Below are 18,214 nucleotides of genomic sequence, written 5' to 3' on the forward strand. Positions count from 1 at the left end.
TTTGGTTTCTAATTTTGCGCCAACACTCTAGGCACTCTTTATGAGGTTTCTTGTTATAACACTCAGTAAACAATTTAAAGAACTTTCCGCAATGTGTACATTTCCCTGTACTTGTATCTTCCTCCATTTCTTGATTTATCCTGGACTGTCGTTTGATAGTAGAAACTTCTGCCGATATTGGGTGGCTGCTCGTAGCAATTTTAACTATTTCTCTAGATTCAATAATTTGGGTCAACTCTGATAGACTTTTCTTGTCAATTTCTGATATACTGACAATCTCTCAGCATATTTCTCAATCATTAACTCCAGTCATTAATATTATTCGAACTATATCTTTGCAAAATCAACTTTCCTATCGCATTTGCACTTTGTCGGGAAGTAACAGATAACCGCTTTCCTTCAAACTCTTGATGCGAACGCTTTAATTGGTTCTCCATGGAATTGTTTCAAAGTAAAGAAATCTGGTTTTTTTTACACAGCAAATTTCTGGTATGACTGCCAGGGAATTAATAGCTCATTTTCATTTTTCTTCCAAATTTTTTGGACTTGTTTAAGACAAATCATTTCCCAGTGTAACCTCATACCATTGAAACAATTGGTCTACTCTTTTCCGACTTTAAACTTTCGTAATTCTTATAAAATATTCCCATCTAGCCAGAGAACTATTCCAGCCTTCTTCTGTTGTTTCAGATTCAATTTTGCGTCTCTCATAAGACAGTGGATTATACTAACGATCCAGTTCTAAGTCTTGGGAAAGTGGCTAATGATGATTCAAACTATGAGTATTGAATAGAGCAATCGCCACTCCCTCTGAGTCGCTCTCGATAACTTTATCACAATCTGGGAACGGACAATTGATAATTGTTGGTGCTTTAGGCATTATGTTGAATCTGTTGAGGTCCATACTGAGGTAATATACTTACGAATAATAAAATATATAATTATGTGAATAAAGCTTCAACACGGAGTCTCTTTTAAAACAGAACTCAACTGATCCCTTCAGGATTTACTCTCAATTAAATAACCTATAAAGCTCCCAGTTTACGTTATATCTTCACATATAAATTTGACACATTAAAATTAATGTTTAACAGAAATATCTGTCATTTTTTTAATGATTTCTCAATTTTTTTCATTTTCCCCTTTTTATTCATCAAACGTCAATTTTCAATTTTGAAGAAGAAATGCCACCAAACGATCCATCCAATACCAATAAAAATGTATAGCTACGCTTTTAATATAATATTACTTTGCAATAATATTTATAATACAGTATCGAATAAAATACTAAGTAGTCTCTTAATATTATGGAATTTTAGGACGTACCCGTATTATATATTTTATTGCAAAATATTATTTTATTAATACATACTAAAACAAACTCCCTAATCTTATTTAAAAGATTCCCTTCTTTAATTCGTATTTAATATACATCCATTCTCCCTTTTTCGTTATCTTTGAATTTTGATTTTTTTTGTGCGTTTTCAAGTCTACAACCCATACCTTAAAAAAACTTTGAGACATGGGGAATCCATCTTGTTTTATGATAAAAAATCAACCTATTAGCGAACAAGAACTTGCCTTCCAGAGCCCAGGAATCTTGTCTGATCAGAATGAAACATAATCTCAACGTAACTCAGAATTCTAAACAACTTTTATCTTATGTCTAATGTCTGTATCTGTCTCCGTTTATGGAATAAATACTCGGCCTATGCTTTTTTATTAGAGGACAGACATACAAACATAGACTAGGATGTACCTGTATTATAGATTGTATTTCGAATTGTTTTATTAATACATACTGAGACAAACTCGCTAATCCTCTCCCTAATTCCGTTTTTTTAATTCGTATTCATTGTTAGTACAGTAATTAATTTTTTGGAGTCTACAACCCATACCTTAAAAAATTGAAACACGGCGAATCAATCTTGTTGTTTAAAAAAAATCAACGTATCTTCAGAGACCAGGAATATGGTGGACCAGAATTAACTTAGGTGCGTACTCAGAATTTTGAACAACTTTTATTATATGTCTAAGGGCTATTTGTCTTCGTTTTTAAAATAAATACCCTATCCTATTCGTTTTTATTAGCAGAGGGACGGACATACATACACCTACTATATATAATATTATAGATGATATATATATGTTATTTCATTTCAAAAATTGTGAAGAAATAATATGACTATGATAGTCTAGGATAACTTGAAAGATAAATAGCATTTGGTAGGCTAACAATTTAATGATTTCAAGTCTTTTCCTGGCGTGATACCGTAAAGGTAACAACGTGTTTTAAATTTTCCTTTTTATAGCGAAAGTAACGAAATATAATAAAATCCCATTATGCCCATTTTACAGGCTTTTTTATTCAGAATTGATGATATAATTCGATACTTGACCTTGTTTTTCTCCACTAGGAAAAGAATAAATGATGCTAAATATAGATTTTAATTGTAGGTATCTCGATATGCTACTTGCATACATGGGTACCGCAGCAAATATAAATATTTTAAGGACATAATTTACGGGGTTTTTTTTGGTTTGGAGTATAGCAATTTAAACAATTTATCATTTAACAAAGGCCAATTTTACGTGCAAATAACGTATTTTGTTAGACAACTTAAGTAGTTTCGAGAGAAAGAAAAACAAAAATGACTATCGTTAGAAATATTTTATTTTATTTATATCACATACTAAATTGCAAAATATTGAAGACATAACATCAGTACAAATACATATTTCATTAGTTTTGTGCTTATAAAGCGAAAATGTACTTTGATCGCTTTGTTAGATGTTTATTTGATTACTCTTGTTCAGCTGAGAGTAAATTTAGTGACTTTACAGACCGCATAATAAACTAAAAATTACGCGATATTATAGGCACATATTTATCTCCGTCAACAAAGTGTTTACTTCTGTTTGTTTGTTCCTCATTTTTTTTTTAACAAGATTACGGCAAAACGTAAAAAAGCACAATTCTCCCCTTAAAATCAAAATAAAATTTATTTGTTCCAAAATAATGGTTGATTATGCATTTTTTACGTTATAGATTTCCTTGACATTGACTTCTCGAAATTTAAATGCCTCTTACTATGACCATCATATATAATCCTCGTACCAAGTTTGATCTAAATCGATCTGTCAATTTTGCCGTAATCCTGGTGACTATTAAATAGAAGCAAAAACATAAGCCTCCGTTCAACTTCGTTGGGGGAGGTCAATATATGCATCTAAAATGGCGCCATTTTTAGTTTATTATGCAATCTGTAAGGTCAGTATTTTTAATTTTAGCTGAAAAAGAGTAGACGAATAACTTCGTTGCGGAGGTAATTATACTTATACAATACAACTTGATACTGAATGAAAACAAATTAATAGGGGATGAAAATATCTAAATGACATGGCATGATTTTTACAATTAATTACGTTCCAGAGGGATTAAAACCCAGAAAATCAGGATAATCGGAGAAAAATATACGTTGCTTGGAAAAGTAACAACTAATTCATTGCCTACACAATGTGTAATGACATATTCCTTTATACAATATGTTATTAGGGTGGTCATTCAGTAGTGCTGGCAGGATTATTGGGGGCGAGGGGCCTTGGTTATTGGAATTTTCGCTAAAAAAATTCAAAAATTCTCATTTTTCCTCAACTACATATATTGAATAGACTTAACTTTTTTTTTAAAAGAAATCCTAAAAAAAAATTTTTTTCCCCATTATGGCCTTAAAAATTTTTCCTTCCAAAAAGAAAAATCTAGTAAAAAGCCAAAATTCGTTTGTTGGGGGGGTACAGCTCCTTCATCCCTCCTCTCCTGTGGATATGTCCTTGTTCTCTCTTTACATCCAGCTCAGAGCGTCCGGTGAGGATTTAAAAAAAATCATGAAATGTCCGGTTTTATGAAGGACAAACAGTGTATATTAAGATTCGACTTAAATAGAAATATAATTTATAATAAGGAAAGAAAAAAATCCAAAATACTAAATAAATAAATGAAATCCAAAGTTCAAGGTCCAAAGCATCTTTTGTAAAAGATAAAAAAAAAATTTTTAATCAAACAAAAACAAGAATCAATAGTATATTTTATCTACTTCAATTTATTAATTTCAAAATACTTATTTCCTCCCCCTCAAGCCAAATGTCCCCTTTTTTGAAAATCAAAATAATATCGTCACCATACATTAGTGTTGGATTCGAGTATTACTTTAACTTGAAGAAAAAAACCCTACTATTTTCTGAAAATTACTCAAAGTCGCCCAGAATATTATTTGAAAAACTCCACTCAACCCGAACTCGAATGATCAAAGCTCAAAATGTTCGTCTAAGAGGTATTTCTACTACAGGGAAAATCATACACAAAAAGAAAAAATATAATTAGTAGTAAATAACTACTGGGCCCACCTAGTAGTTATTTACAAATCAGGAAAATTTAAGGATAATATATATTAAAATTTATTCAGGAATTCACAAATATTTTGCTTTCACATCTAGGGGCCTATAGTGAAGTTCAGCTTCAAACACAGCCTCCAACCTGATTCTGAACCTGGTACAGGCCTTGATGATGAGTTATTTGCCACCTTAGGTGTGCACAGGGCACAGAGGGACGCAATAATGGTCGCACGGCGTTCGTATTCGGATGACTTCTGAAGGATTTTGTATTTTTCCTTGTATAGTTTTGTCAGTTAATTCTGAGGAGCATACTTTCATAAATATAGATCTCAGGGTTGACAAGATATTGAGCTCTAAACTTGTTTTTCAGATTTAAAATCCCCGCCCTGTATACAAAATAGCAACTTAAAGTATTTTAATTTCTGCTTTGTTATGATTATATAGATACAACTTTTTGAAATACTTTCCTATTATGTAAATAAATATTTTCTGGAAATTACCTACATTATTTGATTAATAATTGACTTACTTATTGTAAAGGTAGTCAAACAGACTTAACTTGGATTGGATAAATTCAATGGCAAAATATTTTAGTTCGCCATTGATACTTTTACTCGAACTTAATTTGACTCAATGCTCAAAAAACTGAACTCGACTCAATATTCAATCACTCAAACTCAACTAAACTCAATAGTAACTAGAATCGGCACTCGGTAGTGCGCAAATCTTACGATTAAAATCAAATGGAGTTATAGAAAACGGTAAATGTTGAGGTACTTATATTTGCCAGTTCTTTTTTGATATCCAAATACACAGCAATAATTAATTAATTCCTTAATGAAAAAGAAACAATCAATTAATTCAAAGTTTGGTTGCTGATGTTATCACAATAGTCAAACTCTACAATGATGACGTCACATAAAAATATATTTCATTCAAATATCCTTTTTTTTGTTAAACATTAATTTGGACTCTATACAAGTCCTTTGTTGTTTTTAAAGTCAATAGATGTTGTTGTCTTTTGATTTTTTGCTTTAATCTTGCGACAATGAGATCAACACTATTAAGAATGAACACCCATACGTTGAGGAGTCAAGATCAAGACCAATTCCGTAACCCGTATTACTACTAACTACCAAACATGTTTTTGGATCTTTTGAAGGAAATGCTAAGATATAATGGAGATACCTAGTGATAGTAAAATATTGATAGGGTTCCGATAATTAATAACCAAAAAAATTAAAGTGAAAGGTTCACTTATATGTAATTGGATATTTGCTCCACCTAAGGTCGACTTCTAATTCTTCTTTGTAGTAAAAAAAGAAAACTTCTTTAAAAATCATGATCTTGAAAAAAGAGGATAATAAGATGAATCATAAAAAAAATATTTTTATTGCAAGTTTGCACGATTCAACTAACTTAAGACAAATGAAGAAAAACCACAGGTTTTTAGACATATACCTGTATTTTTATTACAAGCTTAGATACATCAATGACACAGCTTTTAGATAATTTAAGAGCATTGTATGTATTATGTATTAATATAGACTTAACCCTGTAATGTCTTACGTATAATTAAAGAAGGGATGTGTGTAATTATAAAACTAAGTAAAGCGATCAGAAAAAGAAAAACAGTAGATGCGTGTGCTCTTTTTTCTATTTTGTTCATTATTTAATCAGTCTCTCTCTCTAAAAGAAGAATTCTCCCCTATCTTTGGTGTGAACTGCCTGTCAAATGCATAATAAAATGAATAAATATTTTTAAAATATAATTATGATATTTTCCTTGCACTAATGCTATTTTAAATGTAAAAGGCTCTCCTCTTTATAACAGTAATTCATTTACTTCCCCAGAATTATATAAAAAGCAGCTGATATTAATAATGGTCTTAATTCAGGTGTAGCTTATTTCTCATCGTTTCCAGCAAGTTGATCATTTCCATTTTGGTTTTTACACTTAATGAGTGCAATTGTAAATATATAATCAATAGATCAAACATAAAAAATGTCAATTTTTCAGTATTACAAACGTATTGATCCTTTCAAAAAGTTTAATAAAACTAGTTTTTGAAAAATTATAAATCTATTTTTAGAGGTGTTATATTTATTTAGAGAAAATCATTCATTAAAAAAACAAAAAAACAAGAATAGTTCGTCATCTACTTTAAATAAATATAAAATCCTCAATTTCAAATACAAGCTCAAAAATTTGGATTTTCAAGAAAATCGAAAATAAACTTATTTGTTCTGAGAAATAGAAAATAATTTTCAAACAGTCAGAAAAATCTGTCAACTGTCATCTATATGAATTTGGGTACTGAAAAATCTGAGGGGGGACCAACATTCATCTTTTGCTAACTCACAACTGCGTACATATATGCTTACATATGAATTAATGTATGTATTTATTGATTGAAAGCTTTTTGGTTTTAGTATTATCTCTTAATATTTAGAACAGATTTGAGTCATTGAAGTTATTCGACAAAATGTCTTTGAATATAATCTTTAGTGAGATACATACATACATAATATACGTATATGTAAGTATATTATATGTACATAATAGCTCAAAACTCAAAACTACATGGAATAGTATTTAAAACTAAAAACTTTTCATTTTCTTGAGGATATGCCAAAGAGGGCATTTCCTATATTATAAACACAATCAACATTCCAAGCATATTTATATATATTATAAACACGTGTGCTGAAATTTACAGTGTGTCATTTCAAAACTAGACTTTATTTACGGGCCTCAGTAACTGGCTGCTTATTCTTGTTAAATATTAACTAAATTTAACAATGCATAAGTTTATATTCTATATAGTAATAATATAACCTTAAAAAGACAAAAATTCTTCTTTCAAATATGAATTGAACAAAATATGACGTCATTTTTTTAGTATTATTTTTTTGTTAAATTAATACAGTGACTCATTCCTTCTGCCTATATTTTATTATTTTCTGGAGCCACGTTCATATTAGTATAAATATGCATTTATTCCTTATATGGAATGATGTATAATATACCCAAATGTTCTTTAGTATATTCAATGAAATTGTATACAATACATGCAGATCACTTGTGATGCAAGTAGTCTTTATTGAGAAATAATAATTCCTCAAAAGAAGTCATTCTGGTTGGTTAATTTGTTTCATTCGTGTAGTTACATAGCTGTGATGTTGATGTAAATAATATGAGAGTAATTGAGTAGATAATGTTATAAATTGGATACACATTTCATTATTAGTAGTGTAGTTGCAGTTTGTTTGGTTCAGTCTATTTTAAGACTGCAGCCTGTCAGTCGCTGGAACTGGTCCTTAAATGTATTTCCTTTGAATTTTCCCTAAAAATGTGAAAGGTTTATTGAACCAAATAATATATATGAGATTTGTATTAAGAGCATTGCACAAATATTACAAATCAAGGGATCGATTTTATCTTCTTTGAGAACCGACAAGTGGGACTGGATTGGATTGGATTGTAGTTCTAAATGAGTACCGACACAACACTAGTTATTAGCTACACAAATTTTCAAATATACTCTCATTTATCAAATAAACAATAATAATTAGTAATTAATCGGCATTGAATTTGTAGAGTAATACAAAATTAATTATCTACATTAAGTATAATACTAGAATAATAATATATAAGTAGTATTTGAGTGCATTGATGCATTAATTAGGTCGATCATTTTCTTATTCTTGCAGGGCATCAAAAAATAAAAAACACACAATGATGCACTTTTCCTCTAAAATCTCTATGTATTCAATAACTTTGACATTGAAAATATATTTCAGATAGCAATTAGGACACAATATTTGAAATATACATGGCTAAATACATACATAATAAAATTATATTTCACAAAGGATCAATAAATGTACAATACTGTTACCTCATTTCTATATTGGCATATCAACACAATATCATGTTAATAAATAGTTTTAGGTATCATGATTGTATAGTGTATACATAACATAAATACTTGAAGCATCAATGTATGGAGGTAAGCGCATTCTATGAATTTGAATGCTCTTCACGTAATTTAAAAAATAATACAAATAATTATATATCCTCTTAAGATACTTCAACATATATATATAAATTCTGTGTGAGGTAAGTAAGAATACAAATAAAATTGTATCCTAGGGCTATCATTCTTTTTTTTTTTTTTTTTTTTTTTAAATTACGGGACCCTGAGAATTATCAAGATGTCGTTAGTAAATAATAAATACTGTAAAATTTAAGGATTTCTTTTCATATTTTACGGAGAAATAATACATTTTAAACCATATATTTTCAATTCTCATTTTCTATATTTTTATCTTTAATTGTAGTAATAGTGAGCGAGTTATTTTTTTAGAGCCCACGGGTTACTAATTATGTAACCCAATCTAAGGTGTAACTAAAAGAACTTAATAGTAAGCGATGAACGAACTAATTTTTGCATGAGTTGGGTGATGTTTAATTGTGAAGTACACATCACGACCCACGGGCTAAACGTCAACTCGCGCTGCATCTATCATCAGAATCGTAAACATTAAAACAAAGTGTTTCTTTATCCCGAGAATCCAGAGAAAAACGGAATTTCGGGAGATAACACCAAGTATCTACATATCATCCATATGTAGAATTCGCAGTTAAGGAGAAACACATTCTATGAAGCTTAACGAACCAATTAAATGAACAATACGCTAGCAATTTCTCCTTCTTTACACATACAGGTAAGTAATAATAGCGTACATATATGTACATAGCTACCATATTATGGTAATTATCGAACTTAATGCTCAGACATTCATATACCGGGTGGACCATTGAAATATGAGCACTTACTAATTCAATAATTAATTAAGCTTGAGATAGTGAAATTAATTCATATTTCAATATATTGAAAGAATAAATAATTAATTACAAGACGAAACAAACTTGAGCTCTCTAGCTTACCTACAAGTTGAGAAAATGACTTTTGAATGTGATCGACGAATTTCCATTCACGAACTACAAGTAGTTGGGCGTTTCCAGGGCCACCGTCTACTCCGTCAGGAAGAAGGGCTCTGTCAAAAAGGTATCGGGGTTTCACACCAGACTGTCTTAAGAGCTATCAAAAAAAGTGGGTAATGAGGATGGAGAGGTCACTTTTCACACCAACATTGAAAGAAAATAATCTCCTGCGTTGCAAGTCTCTTGAAAATTTTTAAGACCCTTTGACCCTTCTGAAGCCCTGATGCCAACCACTACACCTAAATGTCGAAGGAAAGACCCCCAGTGTAGGTCATCTAAACACCGAGGCCCTCATTGCCACTTTCAGCCAGCACTGGGCCGCCATGACAGAGGACTACATCTACAGAGGGTGACAGACCTTCCGCCGCCACCTGAAAGCTATCATTGCCGCTAAGGTCGGCTATATTAATGATTAAAAGAGCTGAGACACACATCTATTTATAGTATTAATTTTGTTGTAATTCTATTGTTAGTTAATAAATGTTATCTTGTCGAAGTTTAAAATTCAGTGTTCGGATCTTAATGGATCACTCGGTATCAAATTTGCCCCCTTAATACATGACCAAAAGAGTATGTAATCCCTGAGAGATGCATTAAGAAGTGTGCACACGACGCCGAGCAAAAAGCGATTAGATGAATGGAAAAAATATAATTCAAGACAATGTAGTTTCTTCTCATCCCAAATCAAGCTTTAATGTACGTAAATCAAACAAAAGGATTCAAGCATTCACATTAAGTACGTTATTCAATATTCAATTGAGAAAGAAAATATGGGAATTCCTACAGAAAGAGAAAGTTTTTTAAGACGTAGGACGGCGCTTAATGTTGAAAAGAAATTTATCAATACAATTACATAATTATTAAGGAATAAGGATATAATATTCATGAAGAACCGAATACTTCCAAGACAACATATCCCTAACAATTCCACCATTATCTAAATGGACCATTAAAAAAAGGAAAGACATTTTAATATCTATTTTAGTAAATGTAGAGCAATTGAAATCAGTTTAAGCATCATGAAAATTTTGGATTAAAAAAACCCATAAAAAACATGCATCTATCACATTCGGGAGTGAAAGTTTATTTTCTACTTCAACGAATAACCTTTGCTTATAAAATATTTAAATGTATATAACTCTTTTATGAATACTAATCAAAGAATACATATAACTATTGAACTTGTCTGTATCGCGAATAATTTAGAATGAATATAACAAAAATAACAATGATAGGCAAATTTAGGTTTACAAAAAAAAAAAAAAAAAAAAAGAAGCACAAAATAAGAATTAAGAAAATGGCTTATTTCTGAGAGATAAAAACTGAAAATAAAAATTGCCTTCTGCATAATTGCATAGAAATATATACCCATAAATCACTACATAAATACAGGTATGTTAGTAATTTAATTAACAAAATATAAAGTAAACATTACATAATGTATTTTACTTGAAGTTGTATCACACGCTTTTGAAAACAGCTCTTGTAAACTTTGTTTTCAAATTAAATGATTCTTTTTTTTTTGTGCAGATTGTTGTTGAAGTTGATTTTGTGATTTTTTAATTCTATTTAAATATAAATTTGTTAAATTTAGTTTTAATTATCTATCTGCTTTTGAGTCTAAAAGACTTAAACAAAGATTGACAGACTTGATGGATTCCTTTCGAATCTTTCGAATTTCTTCCTTTCCACCAGAGTCAATTCCATCTAGAGAAAGAAGATGCCTTGTGAGCATTTCGTCTAGATATAGATACTCTTTGTCCCTTTTACTTCCTTTAAATTCTTCAATTCGTCGTGTAATTTCAGCGAGATTACCTTGAATAGATTTGACTTTTTCAAGAGCAGGATCCTTAGGTTCATCCTGTGCTTTTTCTTCAGCAACATTATTTGTTTCTTGAGGTGTCCCTTTCTCATTAGATAATGAATTGTCAACATCATCTATTTTCTTTTCACACAGATTTTCTTTCTTTTCCTTCTTTTGCTTTTCTTGCATAAGGTTTGGACTGCATGGAAGGGGTATTGGGCCTTCCGGTAGTGGAAGAGGACTTGAAGGCTCTATTGGTTTTTTCATATAATCAGCACTACAGCCCATAGGAATAGGGCCGGGAGGAGGCCCAAGTGGCGTAGTTGGTTCAACTGGATGCACAGTTTGTGATTTAGGGGCTTGACTGGGTTCTTGAACTTTTGGCCTGGTGTTGGTTTTTTCAGACAATTTGCGATTAAAGACAGGGACATCTCTCCCTTCCACCACAATTGGAATATGGCGAATTTGAGGATTAGCATTTTGCGACGAAGGAGTTGGTGGTGAAGAAGTCGTTGACGGAGAAGAAAATTTCGTTGGTTCATTTGAAACCTGCTCTGGTAATGTGGTAGTTTCTCCAGGCACACTTGGAGCGGATGCAGATGTAGTGATGGGATTTGGATCTTCGTCTTGTCTCTCAGGGATAGATTGGGGCGGATGGAGAGTGGACATGCGTTGATGAAATGATTTGGGAGGCTCTGAATGTGCTCTTTCTAGACGTGGAGAGCCAGAGCTTGAAGATTCCAAATGTGATGAAGGTAACGGTATCTCTGTCGTTTTTCGACCTCCAGTAAAGGGGTGATGATGATGATGTGGTGGCTGCTGTTTTTGTTGGAAGGGATGAGGTGAATTCTCGGATGTAGAAGGCCGGGTGACATTTTGAGAAGGAGACTTTTCATGAATTACTTTGATTGGAATGGACTCTACGTGGTGACCAGGCTCATGCCTTGGAAACATGGAACTTGGACTATCCTCAACATTAAATCCTCTATTAAACCCTTCATCGAATCCATGGTGAGGGGAAGGGAAACTTCTTCGAGGAGACTAAAAGATATATATAAAAAAAAACAAAAAAAAAAACACATCCATTAATGAATATAGAAATTTTTGACGTATGTAGATATTTAAACGATATTCTTAAATAAATCAAATACTTCATAATAAAAAAAGAGATTTTTTGGCAAAGAAATGAAAATAAGAAAGGCAAGGAAGAAATGAATAAAGAAAATATTCAATTTTTTTTGGGCAGGAAGCCGAGAATGTCATAGAACTTTTCCTTTTTTCTACCTAACTTACTCGAAACATATGCGGATCTTGAATATTCCTCCCGTTGTTGAAGAATTGAGGGAAATCAAAAGGATCTCTCATTTGATTGTGATTCAGAGGATCTCGTATCTTTTGCTCAAAAGGGTCCTTCGACATTCTTCCGTGAGAAGGATGGGCTTGATAGTGATCTGCCATGAGGAATTGACTTTAGTTCAATTTTTTTCTAGAAAGTTTTTCTCTAAATTAGGATCAAAGTGAGGGATGAGAATGATGACGAGGATTCACACGCAACACTTTTATTATTATTCTTCGACGATCACGACGACTAGGACTTTGATAATGAAGAAGAGAAGGAAGAAAAAAGAGAAAAAGAACGGTCAGCGCATACTCTGAAATACAAGTGTCAAAGATTTTGATGAAAAAGATACGAAACTATCAGAGGCACACACTCCCATATAAATAATAACTAATAAATAGTAACAAAATAATATAATACGAAGTATGAACTGAGTGCTGAGGGCGCAGGCCTGTTAATGACGAAACAGAGGATCAACTCTCCTCCTCAGAATTAAAAGACCACGCACAATCTATTATTTCTTCTTAACAGCTTTGTTTCTCTTTCTTTCTACCACACTCTCATCACCTTAAGAGAATGTTCCGGAATGAATTGTTTTTTTTCTCTGCTGCAACTACAAGCAGTAAGCACATTCTCCCTCCCTATTCTCTCTCTTTCTCTCTCACACACACCTTGCCTCTTCAAGCCTGCCCAAATCAAGGTAACGAGAAAGCCTTATTTAAAGTACATCATCAGAATAACTAGGAAATAATTGGGTAGAGAGGAAAACATGCCCAATTCCTTCTAATACGCCAAATCTAATGAGGCCTGATGAGTAAAGATAAATACTACATGCACGTAATTCACTTTCGGGAGAATTGAGGTTCCTAGGGCAAAGCGACCCTCACACCGCACACATATTAATGGATGGAACTATTTTTTTATTCTTCTGGAATAATCAAATGACTTTAAGTGGGGATTTTCTTCATTCTTATTATTATTATCCTAACAACAAATTTATATCCTACCCAAAAAACATCAAAATGTAGAACAAACGGCCTGAATAACATTATGGCTTGTTCGATCATATATTATTTTTAAACAAGCTACACGTCATAAAATTTCATATGATCTTTGCTACTAGGTAGGGTTTACTTATAAATTATAATCTTTTAGGTACTTCTTATAAGGTATTTTCCAAAAGGTATGCTCCTAGTTGTACTTTAAAGATAGTAATTACTCAACCACTTATTGATTAAAAATTTTAAAAAAAGTGTATGTTAGTAATCTGCAAGATTTTAGTGCTCAAATTAATTTTGTATTCCATTTTGAAAATTCAAACGTATTAGCATCAAGGACCACTATATTAGTTTTTATTATTGTCTATCCTTCGGACTGTGAGTACTAGAATTAATATAAAAAAAGAAGAAATAAAGTTAATCATCAAGGACCGAACTTTACAAGTTTTTGGAACTGAACTGAATTGGAAATATTGTTGTTTCTTAATTCGTAAATAAGGACTGACAAAACACTAGTAATCACTGATCTCTGTCAGCAGATATTTCGTTTTGCAAAGGTGTTAAATACTTTTCTTTTTGATTTACACTCATGGGGATTTAGACAATTTTGATATCTCGACCAATCACTCTCTTTCTTGGTAACTTAACAACTCATGAGCCAATAAAATAAAGCTTGTTTTGATTTAATAATTATTATCAATGAATTATAGTAATTTGTATCAATACTTATTATTTAAATGTGTGATGTGTAAAAAATATTGATGTGCGATTGAATTGGCATTATTATTATTTAATGAGCTACAAATTATTTTATAATTGAGATCTAGAAATACAAATATTTCTAATATGAAATATGTCAATAGTCTGGCATATATTAAATTATAACTTATTATAATAAACGATTATTCAATGGTCATTAATGATTAATTATAAATTATCATTAGACATTATTCATAATTTATGTTACAATACATATGCTATTTGATCTTTCATTATGCTTGTAGATTGTTAATAAAAGTTATTTGGAATGTCATAAGTTATCTAAAACGTACAATGTACGAATAAAGTACATAGGTAAATATAATAATATGCCAGATGTACTGGGCTCCTTAAGGCGGGTTACCACATCTATCGTGTGTGTGCACGTCTAGGGATATTTATATACCTAGATATACACTTAAACGCATACACGCACGATAGATGTGATAACCCGCCTTTATTTATTGTAAGTTGGGAGTAAACTGCATTACACACAGTCAGCATACTGTATTAATAGAACGGGATCATGACTATTTGTTGATAGTAAATATATTAAAATATATTTGTAAAATAAGTCCGTGGGTGAATCTTCCACGATATATTTCTAGAATATAACATACAGATATGAGACTCTGATTATATTTATACGAAGTTATGTTATGAACGTATACCAAAGAAAATATTCGTTAATGAATCTGATTTATTACCGATATCCTTAACAGTCACAACTGGCGAATATTCAGTTAGTAATATATTATGTATATTTTATATATAAAATCTAAGGGATTCTTATTCAACTCAATAATAATTTTCTACATAATCTCACATATTCGCTAATTCATACTTGGCAGTTAATATCCAAGAAACAATACAGTTATACATATGTGGGTATATAATGAACGGTGTTTGAACATGGAGACACATGATCATAATTCAATTGTTGATTTGCACTGGTTGAGATATAAATATTATGTAAATGTTATATGTAGTAACATGATTTGTTACGGTAGCTTCGTTGTTACTACGATATTTAATTTACTTCATTCTTCCTTCTCATAGATTCCAAAAACAAATTTGATTTTAAGGTTCATATACTAAGCTTGATAATTTTTATGATTTTTTTTTTTAATTTTTATGAGAATGGGCATTTCCTTGTTGTAAAAAAATAAAAGGTCTAAAAGAAGATAGTCCCATAAGTAATATGTTGGGAAAAGGTAATTTTATATTTCCCGCCCCTTTTTTTGACTTAGTATAGTTCATTATTGGTCACATCGAATCATACGATAAGGTGTTGTAAAGGTGTGATTGTTTACTACAAACGCTTTTCCGACAGTATTTTGTCGGGACAGTTCAGTCGTGAATTATCTTGCGTAGAGTATGGAGGTCTCAATGGGAGAAAATGATGCGTAACGCAATGGTAGGCCTGTCTTCTCGATAAAATCTTGGAACATATCGATATAAACCGTCATTTTAGCAGTCGTAGCATCGCCCAGGAGCTGAACATTGATCCTAAAACCGTTTTGAAACATTTGCAAAAGACTGGATACAAAAAGAATTACGAATAGGAGAAGAGTAGTGTTTCATTACACAACGCAGGACTCCACACATATTGTATGACGCGCCAGAAGCCAGATGTGAAGTTCTTATACATACACCCTATAGTCTGCATATGGAACCAAGTAACTATCACATGTTCCAGTCTATGGCCAACACGCTTGGGGTAAAATTTTGGCTTCAATAGAGGCCTGTTAAAATTAGTTGCCCGATTATTTTTTTTGGTTCTACGAGAAGTTAGATTCTTGTTGGCAATAAGTTATGAAACAGAACGGTCCATACTTACCTTAAATCGGATGAATTTAACAATACTTATAAATCATTGAAATAAATCGAAAAATACAAAATTACTTTTTCCCCAAACCTAATATTTATGTTTCTTTCATATCCAAAGCCTGGCTTTCTTGTGTCTGGGAGTTTGAATATGTAATAGTTTTTATTAAGATATATTTTGATAACAAAATAATCTTTTGTGCAAATTGTTTTAGAGTCAAAATTTTCGTCAATCTCTTTGTTCATATGTTAAAATACTCACTGATTTTGCACACAATCAGTTAAGAATTCCCTTATACAACCAACAAATTAGGTTTGAATATATGAATACAAACATATGGGCCTACCTACTATAAACATTCTGACTATAATTTTATTTTACTTTTACGTGAATTAAAACTTGATATCACAAAATTATGTTCCTTTTAAGCAAAATTATATTTTTTGAATTACATACGAATATTTAATTGATCTAATCCTACAATGCATCAAAGTTAAACCATTTGATTACAGAATTACACTGTTAGCATTCAGAATAAATTGACCTGTATGAAAATTCCCAATCATTTACTAAAAATTTCAATATAAATATAAACATCAATTACGGGGTTTCAAGAGGATCTAACATTGCATTTGATTTTTTCGTGACATTGAAATCGCAAAAATAGATAAAATTGTTGTTTCTTTGTTAAAGACTTACTCAAAAGAAATATGTACTCCTCAATTTACTTTTGAGTGCAGTTTAAATCAATATTTTTCTTATATTTACATTTGAATTGTTACAATTGAATTAACTAAAAAAATATTTTTCTAATTCTTAGCATGAAATATTTCTTTAAAAATATTCCCATTGTTCAGAATACTAGAGTATAAGGTAAAATAGAATAACATTTTCTTGAATTAGAAAATAGCAGATGTAATTAGAAATACTATAATTTTAAGTGTATGAATCGATTAATTACAATAATGTCAAACTAATATCAGCAAAATTTTTATTTTTGAAACAAAGGAGAATAAATGCGTAGAATAATAACAATAAAAAAAATACGAGGTGATATCTAAGTCCACTCAAAATGACTCTAGATAGCTTTCTTATACCTCATAGTAACATTTCTATCGTTGATATAACACAATTGAAATTACAACTAACACTTCAGTCTGATCAGTTTCATTGTGCTGCAACTATAGACTCGAAATTGTAAAATTTACACTTGTGCCATTTATCATTTTATGTGATTGAATTTTAATAGGGAGGACAACTTAATCACAGTTGGGGACTCATGGCTCAAGCTTGAGTTACACAGTATAAGTCTCATTAAATATATACTTGACTTTAACCTGTTAAAAATACATCTTGAATAACCAAAGACTTAAACTTAATTAAAGAAACCAAAAATCACTATGGTAACCCTAACAATTTGAAGAATGTTTTGGAGGAGAGAAAGAATAATGTTCATAACGTTTCATTAGATCAGCTGTGGCAAGAGAATAAACAATGACATTTACTAGTATTACTCCGATGTCGATCCCACATTCTACTTTATGTCCAACAAGGACTTACTCAGATATATCTGAAACAAATCCTCAGGGTTACACTCTATCTTTAATGAGCACACACGAACGTTCAAACAGGGTTTGAATATAATCAAATCTATTTAGGAAAGGATGTTCACTACTCAAGAATTAAATAATAGTGACAAATGCGAAGGAAAATAAAATCGATTACTTATCATTCTAATTACAAATCAACGGCCAGCTGAAAGATACACCGGATTTACATGTACTAGAAACCTGAAAGTGAAGGATCACACGCGTCCGCTACAAATGGGGTAGAAAAACTGAGATATTTCCACAATGACATAACATAAGTTCAAAAAGTCATTTTTCATACTTTTACTGTAATTGATACTTATTTTGATAAAATTTTCAATTCAATGTAAACAATAATTAATAACTATTCTTCAAATAATAATTAACAGTTGGCAACAAGAAAAATACATAAGACTTATATGTTTGTTTTTTTCAAATTTTTCTTTACCTTATGACAATCGATGTTGAGAGTGGATAAGAAGCTATTTGGTTCT

General features: G+C 31.0%; 1 protein-coding gene across 1 annotated transcript; it reads right to left on the minus strand.

The window, feature by feature from the left end:
• Positions 1 to 10,471: 10,471 nt before the first annotated feature.
• stv (BAG domain-containing protein starvin) lies at positions 10,472 to 13,450 on the minus strand. The gene is made up of 2 exons (XM_040708713.2): positions 12,501 to 13,450; positions 10,472 to 12,248 (listed from the first exon to the last, which is right to left on the minus strand). Exons 1-2 carry the CDS (start codon positions 12,663 to 12,665, stop codon positions 11,004 to 11,006), a joined length of 1,410 nt encoding a protein of 469 aa, XP_040564647.1. The 5' UTR covers positions 12,666 to 13,450; the 3' UTR covers positions 10,472 to 11,003.
• Positions 13,451 to 18,214: the final 4,764 nt, after the last annotated feature.

Source organism: Lepeophtheirus salmonis, chromosome 3, assembly GCF_016086655.4.
Source record: "Lepeophtheirus salmonis chromosome 3, UVic_Lsal_1.4, whole genome shotgun sequence".
In the NCBI taxonomy this organism is placed as follows: domain Eukaryota; kingdom Metazoa; phylum Arthropoda; class Copepoda; order Siphonostomatoida; family Caligidae; genus Lepeophtheirus; species Lepeophtheirus salmonis.

What these genes read in the sequence shown, in the direction of transcription:
- stv (XM_040708713.2), bottom strand. Translation starts at nt 12,665, where the DNA reads ATGGCAGATCACTATCAAGCCCATCCTTCTCACGGAAGAATGTCGAAG. An exon ending in AAGATCCGCATATGTTTCGA is followed by an intron (nt 12,249 to 12,500) that starts GTAAGTTAGGTA and finishes TATATCTTTTAG; the next exon opens with TCTCCTCGAAGAAGTTTCCC.